Genomic DNA, 17,043 nt, shown 5'->3' with positions numbered 1-17,043 from the left:
ACATCACTGTGTGACACCATCATTGTGTGACAGTATCACTGTGTTACACCATGGCTGTGTGACAGTATCAATGTGTGACATTACTGTGTGACACCATCATTGTGTGACAGTATCACTGTGTTACACCATGGCTGTGTGACAGTATCAATGTGTGACATTACTGTGTGACACCATCATTGTGTGACAGTATCACTGTGTTACACCATGGCTGTGTGACAGTATCAATGTGTGACACCATGGCTGTGTGACACCATCGTTGTGTGACAGTATCACTGTGTGACACCATGGCTGTGTGACAGTATCAATGTGTGACACCATGGCTGTGTGACACCATCGTTGTGTGACAGTATCACTGTGTTACACCATGGCTGTGTGACAGTATCAGTGTGTGACACCATGGCTGTGTGACAGTATCAATGTGTGACACCATGGCTGTGTGACACCATCCCTGTGTGACACCATCCCTGTGTGACACCATCCCTGTGTGACTCCATCAGTGTGTGACACCATGGCTGTGTGACACCATCGCTGTGTGACTCCATCAATGTGTGACACCATGGCTGTGTGACACCATGGCTGTGTGACACCATCCCTGTGTGACACCATCGCTGTGTGACACTATCGCTGTGTGACACTATTGCTGTGTGACACCATCCCTGTGTGACACCATCAATGTGTGACACCATCAATGTGTGACACCATGGCTGTGTGACACCATCAGTATGTGACACCATCCCTGTGTGACACCATGGCTGTGTGACAGTATCAATGTGTGACACCGTGGCTGTGTGACACCATGGCTGTGTGACACCATGGCTGTGTGACACCATCGCTGTGTGACAGTATCAATGTGTGACACCATGGCTGTGTGACACCATGGCTGTGTGACACCATCGTTGTGTGACAGTATCACTGTGTTACACCATGGCTGTGTGACACCATCCCTGTGTGACACCACTGCTGTGTGACACCATCGCTGTGTGACATCACTGCTGCTTTTTGCCCGGTTCTTTCTGCCCTTCAGCGGTGCTTGGGTCCGAGATCGGGGCTGAGCAGCCTGGGCTGTGCCCCCATGTCCCCCTGCAGGGGCTGTTCCGTGGGGTCCCAGCCCTTGGAACGAGCCACTCTGCCTGTACTGCCCAGCGGAGTGAGCCTGGACAGGGACAGGAAACCCGTGGGGGCTGCTGAGTCACAGAGAGAAGCAAACCCACCTTCCCAATGTCCAGCTGTGGCCTTGGCCAGCAGGACACCATGGGGCAGCTGTGCTGAGCCAAGGCCACCGGCACGGCCGCGATGGAGGATCGCGCTGACGCTGCGAGAGGGCAGCCGGAGAGTGGATGTCGGGAATGGTGCCATCGGTGGCAGCACAGGGTGGCCTTGCCTGGGGTCAGCCACCAGCTGCGTGCTCAGGGCCGCTGCCACCGGCAGTGTTTGTGTGCTTGGGCAACGCCGAGAAATCGGCTGGACTTGGCCTGGGGGCTCAGCTCTCCGTTCCTGTGGGCTCAGAGGGAGCTGCAGGCAGGGGAGATCCCACCTGAGGGCTCAGCTCTCCGTTCCTGTGGGCTCAGAGGGAGCTGCAGGCAGGGGAAATCCCACCTGAGGGCTCAGCTCTCCGTTCCTGTGGGCTCAGAGGGAGCTGCAGGCAGGGGAGATCCCACCTGAGGGCTCAGCTCTGCATTGCTGTGGGCTCAGAGGGAGCTGCAGGCAGGGGAGATCCCACCTGGGGGCTCAGCTCTCCGTTCCTGTGGGCTCAGAGGGAGCTGCAGGCAGAGGAGATCCCACCTGAGGGCTCAGCTCTCCGTTCCTGTGGGCTCAGAGGGAGCTGCAGGCAGGGGAGATCCCACCTGAGGGCTCAGCTCTCCGTTCCTGTGGGCTCGGGGGGAGCTGCAGGCAGGGGAGATCCCACCTGAGGGCTCAGCTCTCCATTGCTGTGGGCTCAGAGGGAGCTGCAGGCAGGGGAGATCCCACCTGAGGGCTCAGCTCTCCATTGCTGTGGGCTCAGAGGGAGCTGCAGGCAGGGGAGATCCCACCTGAGGGCTCAGCTCTCTGTTCCTGTGGGCTCAGAGGGAGCTGCAGGCAGGGGGGATCCCACCTGAGGGCTCAGCTCTCTGTTCCTGTGGGCTCAGAGGGAGCTGCAGGCAGGGGAGATCCCACCTGAGGGCTCAGCTCTCCATTGCTGTGGGCTCAGAGGGAGCTGCAGGCAGGGGAGGTCCCACCCAGGCTGGGGTGGTGGGATAGGGGTGCAGGTCCCTGGGAGAAGGGGATGTGTTTTACTGGGGAAAGCTGCAGGCAGCAGGGACTGTTTGTAAACCTCAGAGTCGGACAGCATGAAGAAGGGCCCTGGAAAGGCTCTTTTGGGGTGCTCAGCCCCTCGAGATGGAGGAGCAGGGAATGTGTTTCCTAGGATCCACCCCGTGCCAGCGCCGTGCTGGCAGGAGAGCAGGGGCATTGCCGGGGGAAAAGGAAAGGTCCCTTGGCCTTTGGGTACCGCTTGTCCCTTGCCATGTGCCCAGTGCTCTCAGTGCCTGGCCCACTCCTGTTCCCGGGAATCAGTCAGCCCTGTCCCCTGCACCGAGCAGGGGCTCCCGCAAGGAGCCATCCCTCCCGATGTGCTCTGCTCCGGGATGTTCCAGGGCTCCTCATGCCCAATCCCCGCCACCAACTCCCCCTGTCGCTCCCGGGATACTCGGGACTTCCACCGCACGTTGCCGCCATGCCCGGAGCAGGGGCCGGCTGCGCTGTGCCCCCGATCCCCGGTGCTCTTTCCGCGGCCGCCCTTTCCCCGCTCCACGTGCTCCCCGCCACTTCCGGGGGCGCGGCCCGGGACCGGGGGCGTGGTCAGACCGGCAGGGGCGTGGTTATGCAAATAAACCCGCGGCGCGCGCGGTGTGGGCGTGGCCATTCAAATAAAGCCCATAGTGGGGACTGACTGCTCTCTTTGGGGCATGGCCTGAGCGCTGTGGGCGTGGTCACGCTGACGGCGGGGGGTGTGGCCGACGTGCGGCGCTGCGCGCGCGCGGTCGGGGCCCGGCGGCGGCGGCAGCGGGGGGAGGGCGGGAGGGGGTGGGAGAAACCGGGCCGGGAACGGGCGGAAAAAACCCGGGATTAACGCGGGTTTAGGCTAATAAACCCCACTACATCCTACATTAAAAAAAAAAAAACCAAAAAAAAAAGGCCCGAAGCCCCAACCTCTCAACGACGAAGCACGAGAGCCGCGGCTGCCGGGAGGTCAAAGGGCGGAGGTGAGGAAGGAGCCGCTTCCCGGTGAGGTGAGAAGGGAGCGGGCCGGGCGGGAGCAGCGCGATCCGGTACGGAAATAACCCCTCAGCACCCCTGCCCTGCCTCAGTTTCCCCTCAGTCCCCCTCACGGTGGGGCCCGGAGCGCTCGCCTTCCCCTCAGGGACCCCCCCCCGCCACCCCCACATCCCCCCTCTCTGTTCTGGGTAGAATCGGTAGGGAATAACTAAAGGGAACGATGGAATGTGCAGTGTTTTATTCGCTGGGGTTTGTGGGTGCCGTGGTTCTCTGGGGTCTGCACGATTATCCCTGGGGATAATCACCTGCCTGTGGAATCTGCTCCATATTCGGGAATCCACAGCCATGGAGAAAGTTTGGGGGCATCAAAGGTGCAAAGGGAACAGGAGAGAAGGGGTTGATCACGTCTGCTGCAGGATCAGGGGAAAATGTTTTACGGGAAAGGATTAAATGGATGAAATATGTCAAGGGAAGGATGGGTCAGGGGATGAAATACTCAGGGAGGTTTGGTACAGGTCACGGAGCACTTCAGAACCACACACGGATTCGCTGCTCTGCTTCTCTGGGCACCTGCCTGTGTGCTCTCAGCACTTATCTTGCCCCCTGAATCAAGCTAAACTTCGGGATTTGGTCAAAATCTGAGAGTCGACTTCCTCATGCGAGTCAGAATGAACATCTTTACATTATCTTTAATATAATGAGCGAGGAGCTTTTGGAATGCTGAGGCAGTTCTGGCGCTGTGTTTGGGAGAACCCCGAGGAAAGGACTCCGGAAAGATTTTGGCCTTAGTGCCAGAATTTCCTGAATGCAGCATCCACGTGTTTTTCCGGGTTGTTGAAAGGCAAACCAAGTTTCTTTTCATTCAAGGGGCAGAGATGAGGCGTGAGCTCCCTCTCTGTGAAACCAGAGCTGTGAGGGCAGGACTAGGGTGGTAAATTTGGGATTACACGAGCTGTTGTGTAATGCAGAAAGGAGATTAGCTGGCTGGGATTGGGAAGAGGGGAAAACACCTCGGGATGAACGTGTGACACAGCTCCTTGTTTCCAGGTACAACTTGGCATGGTTTATTTTTCCAATCATGACTGAAATACAACATCCCAGAAGAGCCAAGAACAATCAGGGTTTGTCTCAGGAGCATTAAAATAGTATTTTAAGTGTCAGAATCCTATGATGAATGAATTAGTCAGGCTCTCACTGAGTTACTCAACACTATTTTCAGTCAGGGGGTTGCTGGGCCTGTCTGGCGTCAGTTTGGATCATTTATGAACCAAAAACTCCTATTTTTTTCCCCTCTCTGATGAGAATTTAAAAAGTAGAACAGGTACAGCTCGAGGAACAAAAATAGCTTTACCTGCCTGTAGTAGGTGAGGAGCAGCAGCACAGCACTTCCAGCAGATCCTGAGTCCTGGGAATCCTTTCCAGGCCAGGCAGCTGCTGCAGGCACCTTCTCCCCTCTCACAAGAGACCTGTAGGGAGCTCTGGATGGGGATGGGACACAGTCCCCTGTGCTGCCGGGGGCACTCGGCACAAGGAGCTTGGGAGGTGGAGGAGCAGCTCTCCAGGCATTCCCTGGCTCTAATATCTGTGATTGTAATTCCTTTGAATCCCTTTCTCCCCCTTGTGCAGTGCATTAAAGGTGAGAAAGAAAGGCTTAAGGAGCACTGAGCAGCTCCGTGGTGGTGCAGCTGCTGTCTGTGTGTCTGGGACTGTTACTGCTCGCATCCAAGATACCCAGAACAGGGAATTGAGGGTGGCTGTCGTGGAGGGAATCTTTTCATTCATGTCCTCGGGTGAAGACCCAGCCCCAGTGGCTCAGAACAGCCATTTGGCATAACTGGGAAAAAGTAAAGTTCTCCTCCCAGGAAAAGAGTGATTTCAGCTGGAGTGAGAGCGTGGTGGGCAGTGGGGAGGGAAGCAGGGTTGCAGTTCTTAAATCTGAATTAATCTTGTATGGAGCATTGTGATAAAGGAATAATAGTTGGTTTGTTTACCAAAGACAATGTCTGAGTCAGACTTGCTGCCTCACAGAGGAATTTTGGGGTCGTTTCTCCATCTGGAAGAAAGAGTGCAGTGATTTCCTGAGCCTGGCTTCCGAATTGGTGATGATTAGAAAGGCAAATGTTTAGTTCTGTGTGCTGCTGGAGATGGCCAAGGCTCCTGCTTGGGGCTGGGAGCCCTGGCAGTGGGTGTGTTCAGCCTTTCCCAGTGTTCTGCTGTGACCCAGGACCTGGGGAAAACCAATCCCAGGCAGGTGCATCACCTTACGGGTGCTGTGTCCCTCGGGGCCCTTCACTTGCCCCAAAGATCTGGGAGTGCAGACTGGTGAAGCCTGGGAACTGTCCTGATCAAAGCTTTGGGGCTGGTTCCTGAGGGAGCTGTGCAGGGGAACACTTGCTGAGGGTTATGTCTAAAGGTTTGCTTTTGATTTCATGGATAAATGATCAGAATTCTGGGCTTTGTCTCCCTGTTGCCATCCTTCACATGCTGCCTGTGAGGGGATCCCTGGTAATGCCTGACAGCCAGAGCTTCCAGAATTCCAGAGTGGAAACACCGCTGGATCTCTGGCTGGAAAAGGGAACGTGTTCCCCAGAGAGCCAAGGGCACACTTCTGGTTTCCTGCCAAATCCACAAGTTTTGGAAAGCCTTCATTAAAATAGGAACCTGACTGCTGCAGCACCCCCAGCCCTCCCTCTGAAATGGGAAGACTCCTGGTTTATGTTTCCACAACGTATTTTTCAGGGAAATGATAGTGCCTAACGGATAAACTTCGTTTGACCGAGCTCTAATTACAGTAAGTCAGGAAACTGCTGCCAGTGATAGCTGGGCTTTGCTGCAGGGGTGTTTAATGGTACTCAAAAGATATTTCTGAGGGGGTTTTTGGAGGGATTTTCTTCTAGGAGGGAAATGAGCCCCATATGGACTATGGGTTTGGAAAATGCAGAATTGTGCTCAGAGGGTTTTTGTGGATGTGTTTTACTGGGGAAGGGTTTTGGGAAGCTGCTGTCTGTTCCTGGGGCCAGCAAAATGATGCTGATTTCCCTGTGCTGTGGCTGTCCGTGTCTCCACAGTGACACTGGTGCTTCAGGAGCCACGTGAATGCCATCCCTCAGCTGCCTCCTGCCAGCACTCCAGCCCCATTGCTGGGTGCCCTGGGCAGAGTCACTGCAGCATGCTTATAATATCTAAAATACCTAAATAATCTTAATTAACCTGTTTGCTGAATTCTGCACAAATTCAGAAGTGGTTTTCGTTAAGTTGCTGTGATGAAGTTTAGCAGAGGATCCCTGAAAAAACTTTCACCCAGCACTTGTGCTGTTAAGTGTGATTTTATAAGCCAGGGCTGGAGTGGGCTGGGAGAGGAGCTGCAATTCCTTCCACAGACCATGTTTGCCAATCCTGGGCACTCCTCAAGGTGTTTCTGTCCTCTTTACCTGTCCCTGCTCTGTCAAACCCTGGAGTGAAGCATGGAAGCATCTGTCGTGGCACATCCTTTAAAAAAAGAGTTTCAGAGAAGGTGCAGTTCAGGTATTCAGACACGAATTTGAATTTTGAATTTGTCTATTTCAGAAATAAACACCAAACCACACAGACAGAATGTGTTTGCCTGCATTAAACTGGTTGGTTTGGGTTTTGTTTCCTAATATTGATCACTAACCATCGATGCTGATTCCTGTTGTGAAGGAGAGTCTCGAGCCAGAAAATGTGTCCTCTGCAGGAGGGGAGCTCCAGCCCTAGAGAAAGAAGCAGGGAAGGAGTTGTGCTCAGCTCAGATCCTGGTTTGCTGAGCTGAAAGGTAACTGAGGAAGAGGGTGAATCTCCACTGGCTGTGTTGGGATGGTGAATGGCTCCTGGTGCTTCCCAGGTGAACTTTGCCTGACAAAAGCAGAGCTGGAGCTGGGCAGAAATCACTGAAGTGCTGATTTATCGTTGCTTTCAGCACTCCTGCAGTGAGGGTTATTCAAAGCCAGAGGTGTTTCCGTTCCTCATTTGAAGAGCAGCAAGGCCACAAAGGGAGGATTAAAATAAAAGTCAAACCTGACTGTCAGAGGACATTGAGGGACTTGCAGTTATTCTGGGAATGCCCTCATGGTGAGAAGGTAAAGGAAAGAACTGAGAGGAAAGCTTAATGTCTGGCATCCCCAAAACTGGAGTGTTCAGCACCTTTTGACTCTTGGTGAGCAACTGGTGGCAGTGCCAGGCTACAAAAAGGAAGAGCAGCTTTGCAAGCTGTCATTTCAGGGAGGTATTTCTGTCTGTGTGCTCAAAGCACGGACTAAAAAAGACCTGAAAAGCTTTAGGAGGCGTCTTTTGAGCCGTGGAAAGTCGGTGATGTTTTTAAAGCCCAGAGGAGAGCGAGCAGTTGGTGTGGGTGAAAGAGTGGGACAAGGAGAATGGGGAGTAGTAGTCATCCCAAAATCCTGCAGCAAGTGGGAAATGGCTGAAAAGCACCTGGCAGGGTACAGGAGTGCAGAATAGCTGGTGCTGCTTTGCCACAGGTACTCCTTGGCAAATTGAGTTTGCTCTTCCTAGGATAAGATAACCAGGGCTGTTTCTGGCTGCAGAAAAGCAGCTGTGGTCATGAATCCTCTAAGGTTTGATTTTTATCCAAGTAAGAATCTTGAGTAGGTGCAATTAAAACAAACCCAAAGCCTGAGGAGGTGCTAGTCCCTGATGGATAAAATCATGGTTAAATAATAAATGTATTCAGAGCAGCAGTGACACCCTTGTGAGTGGGCCTGGCTGTACTGAGAGGGGCACTGGGGTCTCACTCATCACTGAGGTGGCAGAACAGACTGTGCATAAAGCAGGAGCAAGAAAAGGGTTTGAGCAATTCAGCATGGCTCAGAATGGGCTGGTGATGAGGCAGGACAGTGGTGAGGCTGGGATTCAAGTGAAAATAGCCAGCTGCAGGCATGAGGATAACTGCTGAGCTGTAATCCCTAATTAAGGGAACCAGGTGAGCTCCTGTGTACGTGGGAAGGGGGAGGTGAAAATCTGAGTGTGAAGATTGGTGGTGGTGGCCTTGGCAGCGCTGTGGGAGCCGTTGGACTCCCTGGACTCTGCAGGCTTTTCCAGCCTCAGCAATTCCATGGTTCCAAATCCCACTGCTGGGGCTGTCTGTGCCCACGGGGAGCAGAAGGGGTTAAATAGCAGGGAAAACATTACCAAGCCCTGTCTGACACCTGGGACCTGCAGACATTTCTCAGACTGCTTGAGAGCAAATTGGATAAACATCTGTTGGGAAGCATTTGAGCAAAGCTCGTTAGGCTCTGAGCGAGCAGCATGAGGCAGAGCCCCCAGAGTCCAGCGCTGTGTCCTGGCTGTCACTCTGACCTGTCCCTGCTGCCGAGCTGTTGCTGAGCTCTGGGTCCCTTTTCCTGGGCTGAAGCAGTGGAGGAGGGAGGATGAGGAGTGTCCTTCAGGGCAGGCAGGGCTGCCCTTGGTGCTCTGAGCTCTCATGGGTGTGCCCAGGGCTTCAGCTGCAGCCTGGCTCACTCACGGGCTGTGGTGGGCAGTGAGGGTGGCCTGGGCTCTTCGTTGCTTGTTCAGAGTATGAGCAGTGCTGGAAACCTCGGAAATGGCACAGATCAGACCAAGCTGCTGTTTCAGGAATGATACAGAACCAGAGAGTCATGGTTTGGGTTGGATGGGACCATAAAGCCCATCTTGTTCCATTCCCTGCCATGGGCAGGGACACCTCCCACTAGCCCAGCTCTGAGCCACGTCCAGCCTGGCCTTGGGCACTTCCAAGGATTGAGCAGCCACAGCTTCTTCCCTTCCAGGGCCTCTCCACCCTCACAGGGAACAATTCCTGCCCAATATCCCATCCATCCCTGCCCTCTGGCACTGGGAGCCATTCCCTGTGTCCTGTCCCTCCATCCCTTGTCCCCAGTCCCTCTCCAGCTCTCCTGGAGCCCCTTCAGGCCCTGCAAGGGGCTCTGAGCTCTCCCTGGAGCTTCTCCTCTCCAGGGGAACATTCCCAGCTCTCCCAGCTGGGATCCAGGGCAGAGGGGCTCCATCCCTCTCTTCTGGACTCACTCCAGCAGCTCCATGTCCTGCTGCTGTTGGACCCCAAGACTTTGCACAAGCCCCGGCAGATAATCCAAAAGCATTTTGCCTATTTTATACTCCAAACAAGAGGCTTGGGCTGAGATGTTGACCCTGGTCTGGTAGAGAGGATTAAAAAAGGGCATGAGTAGAAATACTACCTGTAGTAGAAAGGGAAGAGCTGTTTTCACAATGCCCCAGCCCAGAGTGAAGGATCAGTGGAGTCCCTGGTGTGTGTGCCTGGCACTGGCCAGGAGAGGGGCACGCTGCCATTGCACCTCTGGGCTTTGTGGGGATGCTCTCAGATGTAACTGCACCACGGTGTTGCATCAGGCTCTGGTATTTTTAGGAGAAAGTGATTCCCCAGCCACTTGTGGAGCGGCTGCATCGATAAACAGAACGGAGGAGATGATTCCAAAGGGATCACGTGGGATGCATTGCATAAGGACATTTGCCAGGGCTGGCTCCCTGGCTGGTCCCTGAGTGTGCCCAGGAGCCACAGCAGCCTGGTGGGCACTGCAGCCAGCACCGCTGGGCTCCTGGAGCACTGGGGAAAATCCCAGCTCCTGGAGCCACAGGGATCCTGCCTTTGCTCAGCCTCATGGCTCGCTCTTCCCGAGATTTATCCGCTGGCTGTGTGACCCATGTGACAGGGACAGCATCCTGGGGAGATTGCCCTGGATTAGCTCTGGTTATTTTCAGCTGCCACTCTGGAGCTGGTTTGATGCTGAGTTATCCCGGGATAAAAGAGACAGCCCTTTCCTGCCTTCCTAGGGCTGCCCGTGTGCACTGACTGATAAAATCTGCTCCAGCTGGAAAAGCCTTCCCAAGCTGCTCTGCCTTTGGACATCCTCGAGCTTCTCAGAACCTTTCCCAGCTCTCCTGGGGTCCCCTGTGGGGTGAGGAGGAAGAGCAGGAATGTGCTGTGTGTAGCACTTAGCACGTGTGAGGATGGATTTACATCCTGGTTCCACTCTGTTCTTCATTCCTAACACACAATTTCCCTTTTTACACCACATCATGTCCCATCTTAAGGTCTGGCATCCCAGGACATTATTTTCCCTCTGTGCATCACATCCCATTTGCTGGAATTGGGTGATCCTTAAGATTCCTTCCCACCCAGACCATCCTGGGATTCTGTGCCTGTGGAGGTGGATCATTCCCAGCCATACAGGCTTGGGCAGGAACTCTGTGGAGGAGAAGAAGGGCTTGGGAAACATTTCCTTGTGTTTGGAATCTCTGTTCTTCATGGGCAAGGGAGCTTCCCTTGGCTGCATTCAGCAAGAGGAGTGAACTTTGAAACCATGCTTTTTCTAAATCTGGATATTTTCTCTTTTTGTCACAAATCCCAGATTTCTGTGTTTCATGGCTCTGCATGTGGAACATCCTATCCTGTCTCATCATCCACAGCAATAAATCGGTGTCTGGTGCTGGTGGGAGTATTTTGGGAAGGAAGAAAGGATAGAAACCTTCAGTGAATGACTTCCAAAGCAGGAGTGTAACTGAGGTTCTTCTCTTGTGGCAGAAAAGTTTAAAAATGTCCTGAAAACCGTTTTGAAAACTGATTTTGAATGTCAGCCCCTGTTTTGGGAGCAGATAACTTTATCTGGCACACAGAGATTACTGAAGCGTTCTCTGAATCTTCGTCGTCGTTGCTACTCAACTCAATTTTCAAGAGATGTTAATAATATGTAACGTGAGTGAAATGGGGTCTGTTCCAGACAACCTCTGAATTTTTAAATGAAATTTTTATAAATGAATGTTGTACAGGGAGGAAAACAGGCAAAAAGAAGCAGGGCAAAACCGGTAAAGTGAGGCAGAACAGATAACACGAAGTAAGTTTGCACATTTTGGGGATGGAAATCTGGCTGAAAACTCGTGTCAGACTTTGAGCACTCTTGTAGCCACAGAGCTGGAGTGGAGGGAGTGGACTCAGCAATGTCATTTTCTACCTTTTGAATATGGAAAGGTCCCCTTCTGTGAAGGACAATCCATTTAGGACTTAGAGGCTGTTCCGGAGCCTTGTTCCTGACAGCAGTGGTGGGATTAACCCCTTGCAGGCAGCGGCCTCCCGGGGCTGCTGCATGGCTGGGATTTTCCCATAGGAAGTGTTGTGTTCCTCGTGACCTCCGTGTCCTCTGGCAGCACAAAGCCCGTTATTCTTCCCATGGGAATGCGAGGGGAGAGCAGGACCTTGGTGTTAGAGCCCATTGTGCAGCACTGCTGTGAAGGAGCCTTGTCTGGAGCGGGGCTCTTGTTTTCCCACCTCTCAAGTCCTGAGGAATGTTCCCTGGCCCTGGCTGGGGGACAGTCCATGCCTGCTGAGAGGGAACTCGGGTTCTGAGATGTGTGCCTCTCTCCCTCCCCTCCTCCCTTTGTGGATGCTGAGCTTTGGAGCTCCCGTGGCAGTGGGACCAGCGAGTGAGCGCTCCCAGCATCCTGAGCCGCCTCCAGGGCCCAGCAGAGGGCAGGAAAATCCAGGTGCTTTTCTGGGCTGGGAGTGATCCAGCATTGTTTCAGGGAAGCTGAGGTTTCCCTTTGGGGTGTCTGTGGTGCTGAGTTTGAGGGCTGGCAGCTGTTTGCAGCTGGAGGGGAGGCAGTGCATCAGCTGGGTTTGGTGATGGCTCTTGTGCTGTGAGTGTGCTGTGAGCAGCCCAGGGGTGCAGGGAACACCTCCAAACCTGTGTGAGCAGGCTGTGGGACGAGGGGCACATGGATACCAAGGAGGCCTCTTTGGACCATCCGTTCCTGGCTCACAATCCCAGCTGGAGCCCAGGTGAAATGTGTCGGTTACAGCAGGAATTTGGGGTATCCAGCAGCATCAGTCCTGCTGCTTCCATGTGTTCTGGGGCTGCTCTGAAGGCAGGAGGTTTCTCTGATCCCCATTGATGGATTTAGGGGTTTGGTGGGATTGATGGATTTGTGGATCCGAGGCAGTGCTTGCAGCACCAGGAGGGGGAATTACTGCTGGGGACCCCTCCCTTCCTGCTGTCCATCCCACCTGGCCCTCAGCTGTGTGAGCATCACATTGAGCTGCTCCCTGGGCAGCAGCACAGACCAACCCAGTCACCTTTATAAATCCCCATTTTCAGTAAATTCTTCCTTTTTTCCCATTCATTCCTCCCCTGTCCTCCCCTGAACACATTCTAGGCAGGAAAACTCCTCAAATCCCACCTGTGCCCTGGGGCTGCTGCAGGGCTGAGGTTCCATCTGCAGAACAGGTGACCAAGGTGACTTGGACCATGTTGGGTCTGTTCGTGCTTTGCCAAGCTTGGGGTTGTAAATGGAAAATGCTGGGCTCAAATTCCCATTGGAGGTTCAGATACAGGCAACCTGGTAAAGCAAATTATGGGATGTATTGAAGTGCAAGGAAAACACTGTGGAACGGGGATTTATTTTGGATTTTTCCTTATATTTTCCCTCCTCCAGACTCCACTGGCTCAGCTGTGTGTTTATTACACCTAATGCTGAGGCCTGGCTCCAGACCATTTTCTGGAAAGCTGAGGAGTTGAGTACCCCTAAAACCCCAGGTGGCTGTATTATAAAGTTTTCTACCTTTGTTGCTTTATTCTCTTAAGCTCACAGTGGGCTCTGCTGTGTTTGCCTGCCCTCAGTGTCCAGGGAGGTTCCTGGGAAGGCTGTAGAGCCTGTCAGACAGAAATGTAGAGAATTTGGAACATGTAACTATTGTTGAGCGAGATAAAAACTTTTGTCTGGGGAAAAGTAGCAAGTTTGAGTTGATTTTTCCTGCAAAATGAATTTCTACATTTCTTCCTTCTGCTGGTCAGCCTTGTTTTTGTCAGAGGGCAGGACATTGGAGCCAGGTGGGGTCGGGCTCTGCTGCCAGGAACAGGGACAGGAGGAGAGGGAATGGGCTCAGGGGAGCTCAGGGTGGGCAGCAGCAGGAATTTCCCCATGGAAAGGTGTTGCAGCGGCCTCAGGGAGGCAAAGAGTTAACATTGTTCCACCCCAAACCCCTTGTGAAGGGCGGCCCAGGAGTTCTGATTGGGTTTGAGTCCCTGGGGGGTTCTCCCTTGCTGTGTTTCTAATGGTCCCTGACCCTGAACTCCACCCTCAAAGGTGTAAACCCTCGGGGGTTCTGTCCCTCAAAAACCCCTGCTGTGCCTCTGTTCGGGGCTCTCTGTTCTGGATCTGACTTTGTTCCCATGCTGAATAAATGGTTTCATGAACGGGAGCCCGTCTCGTTGGTGTTTCATGCTGGTCCCCAGAACCCTGCTGCTTCCCTGGACAAGATCCTGAGGTTGCAGGCTGCAACAAATGGTGAGAGAATGCGTGGCATCCAGGAGAACAGCAGGAGCGGCTCCATGGACACCTCGTAAGTCCCCGGCTGATGGCTTGAGAGCCGGCGAGACCCCCGCCTTGGAAAGGAGGACTCGAGAGTACCTGGCAGGGAGACTGGGTTGGGAGTGCCTCGGGCATGGGGGAAGTAAAGGGATTACGGAGGTGTGGGAGCCGAGACCAGACGCTGAGACAAACACCTTACATCACCCAACGAGACGTATTATGGACGATATCAACATTATGGACGATTCTATTAACACTATGGACGATTATGGACGATTATATCAACATTATGGACGATTATGGACGGTATGGATCTTCCGGTGGGCTGTTTTTGTCTTCTGTGGAGTTCCTTTTTTGGTGTATACCTTCCTGTACCTTCCCCTTTCCTCTGTTCCTAAGGGCAGGACAAAGGGTGAAAAAAGCTAAGATGGCTCGGGGTTGCTGCCGTCTGCCCGCCGTTCCGTGTCCTCCTTCACCCCCTGTCTCTCCATATTCCCCGTTCCCTGTCCGGGAAAGTCCGTCCTGGCCTCCCCCCCCCATCCCAAGATGGCGCCGGCCACGCGGTCTGGGATCCCTGGTTTCCCGCCTTGCTCCTTCTTTTCCGGTCCCAAACCTTCCCTTCCCGAACCTCCCAGTAACTCCTGCTTGGCCCCATCCCTTTGTTCAGTGCTCCACCCCTGGGGGCTGTGCTTTGCCATCGTGGGCAACACCTCCTCCGGGGAAATCGAAACTGTAACCGAGCTCCGAAAGCCAGTGTTTCACCCAGATCATCTAAAGAGGCGACGCCCACATGGGAGCCGGAGCCGAAGCTGGAGATCGAAGAATTCTGCCCCTCGTGAGAGGAGATCTAAGAGCTGCGCCCTTCCAAAGAGAGAATCCTGAAGTGGAAGAGACTGAACTAAAAAACATTATGTTTACATTAAGTACCATCACCGTTTAATTTGCCCGGCGTAGTCCGAGATTTAAGTGTTTGTTTTCAATTTTGTTTTTTCTGTTTGCTTAATGTGTTTTGTTATTGAGCTATTGGTGTACCACAAAGCAAAGTGGGTGCTCTGTGGAAGAGGTGAGATTTTAAGGTGTATGTTTGGAAACATTTTAAGCTCCTAATTAAAATTTGAAAAAAAAAAAAAAAAAAAAAAAAAAATAAAAAAGGAGCAGATGTTGCAGCGGCCTCAGGGAGGCAAAGAGTTAACATTGTTCCACCCCAAACCCCTTGTGAAGGGCGGCCCAGGAGTTCTGATTGGGTTTGAGTCCCTGGGGGGTTCTCCCTTGCTGTGTTTCTAATGGTCCCTGACCCTGAACTCCACCCTCAAAGGTGTAAACCCTCGGGGGTTCTGTCCCTCAAAAACCCCTGCTGTGCCTCTGTTCGGGGCTCTCTGTTCTGGATCTGACTTTGTTCCCATGCTGAATAAATGGTTTCATGAACGGGAGCCCGTCTCGTTGGTGTTTCATGCTGGTCCCCAGAACCCTGCTGCTTCCCTGGACAAGATCCTGAGGTTGCAGGCTGCAACAGAAAGGGGGCTCAGGGTGGAGTCCTCATCCCTGGAGGTGTCCCAGGGATGTGGCACTGGGCTGGGGACAAGGTGGACATGGGGCAGAGGGTGGACTCAGTGACTTGGAGGGCTTTTCCAAGCTCAGTGATCCTGGGATTCTGTGAAGTGTGTCCATCTCTTGTACCTGAAATGAACCAGAAATGTCCCTTGTGGTGCTGCAAGGTGGGAACATCCCGATGCCCTCGTGCTGCCAGGCAAACTTTGTCTTGGATTTGCAGTCTTGCAAAAGGCAAGAAATTCTCCTTTAACATTTGTCCTACAATCAGCAGGTTTATTTTGGCTTAGATAATTTATGTTTGCAGAAATGACTTTGAGCGGGAACAGTTCCTGCTGTTCACTCTTATGAGCTCTGTCAGAGCATAAAGCAAATAAAGATGGCAGATTTTAATATTCCACCCCCCTAAGTGATAAAGAGATCCTGGCTTTGCACTGCTCTGTGCTTTCTTAGGGAATGCTGCTGTTGGACAGCACGTGGAGAGAGTAAATACAAAGTTCTCCTCCTTGAAATAACTAGAAATTGTTGCTCCTCCAGAGCAGCTTTTGGCAGCTCAGGCTGGCCAGAGAGCCACATTTGATGTATTTTTTGCCACAGGAGCAGCATGTCCATGATGTTCCTGAGTTCCTCATAGAACAGGGATGGTCCAGGCCTGACAGTGAGATTGAGATCTGCTCAGTCATTTCACAGAACCAAGAAATCCCAGGGTGGTTTGTGCTGCAGAGGACCTTGAGGATCATCCAGTGCCACCCCTGCCATGACAGGGACACCTTCCACCATCCCAGGCTGTGGGATCCCAGTGTCCAGCCTGGCCTTGGGCACTGCCAGGGATCCAGGGGCAGCCCCAGCTGCTCTGGGCTCCTGTGCCAGGGCCTGCCCACCCTCCCAGGGAATAATTTCTTCCTGAACGACGGCAATCTTTCTAAAACAAGCTGATAATGTTTATCTCTCTTTTCTTTATCTATTTTTCTCCCTTTGCACTCCCTAGCTGGAGCCAGTGCCTTCCCTGCAGGGCTGTCCATGCTGGAATTGCCAGAGCCCCTGCTGTACCCCGGGATGGCCTCGAGGTGAGGGCGGCCGAGGATGACCCTGACTGAAAGGCTGCGCGAGAGGATTTCGCGGGCGTTCTACAACCACGGGCTGCTCTGTGCTTCCTACCCCATCCCCATCATCCTCTTCACAGCTCTCTGCATCCTGGCCTGCTGGTGAGTCCTGCCCCCATTTGTGTCACATGGGGCTGGGGAGGGGGTTCTTGGCCACATTCTCTCTTCTGGGCCCACCCACAAGCTCTTTCTTTATTTAGACTTTACAGGTTTTGTCATCTCCTTTTGTGGGATAAAAGAAACAACAGAGATTAAGTGTCTTCATCTGGTTTAATAAGTAAGAACTAATTGAATAAGTGAAGTGAAGCAATAAATGAGATGAAAGTAACCTTCAAGCACCTGGTAGTGGACTCCAAACCCATGAATTAAAAATGGAGAAAAGGAAAGCTGATCTTTCTTTGCACACCTGCCTGTCCTGTTCTCCCTTCTCGCTCTTCTGTTTCATCCTTGGCACACCCATGTAGTAGGTAGTAAATTCCCCACTCTCCTTATGGACTCTCATTTGGATCCCCAGTTTGCAGGTGGAGATAATTTTACTCCCAGGAATGTCACACGAGCTCGGAATCATTTCCAGCAGGGCCCTGTGGGGCTGAGCAAACCTTTGTGCCCAGCCCATGCACACATGTGTATGGTCAGATTCTGTCTTGAAGGGTTTAATTCTTTTAAATTTTAAATTAAAAATAAACCCTTTAAATAAAGGGTTGTCTGTTTTGGGCAAAGTGAAGCCAATGTGATGATTTGCTCCCCCTAGAAAAGCTGCTCACATGTTGCCACGGACACAGGT

At 52.8% G+C, this 17,043-nt stretch overlaps 1 protein-coding gene across 3 annotated transcripts in view; it reads left to right on the top strand.

The window, feature by feature from the left end:
- Positions 1-3,075: 3,075 nt before the first annotated feature.
- SCAP (SREBF chaperone) overlaps positions 3,076-17,043 on the top strand; it is a 50,704-nt gene continuing 36,736 nt past the window's right edge. For 2 of the 3 annotated variants that reach the window (XM_058831480.1, XM_058831478.1), the window contains exons 1-2: positions 3,076-3,269; positions 16,145-16,361. In XM_058831480.1, coding sequence (XP_058687463.1) covers positions 16,240-16,361 — 122 coding nt within the window. In that variant the 5' untranslated portion in view covers positions 3,076-3,269; positions 16,145-16,239. The remainder of the gene's footprint in view (positions 3,270-16,144; positions 16,362-17,043) is intronic. The other variant, XM_058831479.1, reaches the window with a different exon arrangement.

Source organism: Poecile atricapillus, chromosome 2 (genome assembly GCF_030490865.1).
Source record: "Poecile atricapillus isolate bPoeAtr1 chromosome 2, bPoeAtr1.hap1, whole genome shotgun sequence".
NCBI lineage: Eukaryota > Metazoa > Chordata > Aves > Passeriformes > Paridae > Poecile > Poecile atricapillus.
The sequence above is the reverse complement of the archived record's forward strand: the minus strand, read 5'-3'. Positions and strand labels throughout refer to the sequence as shown.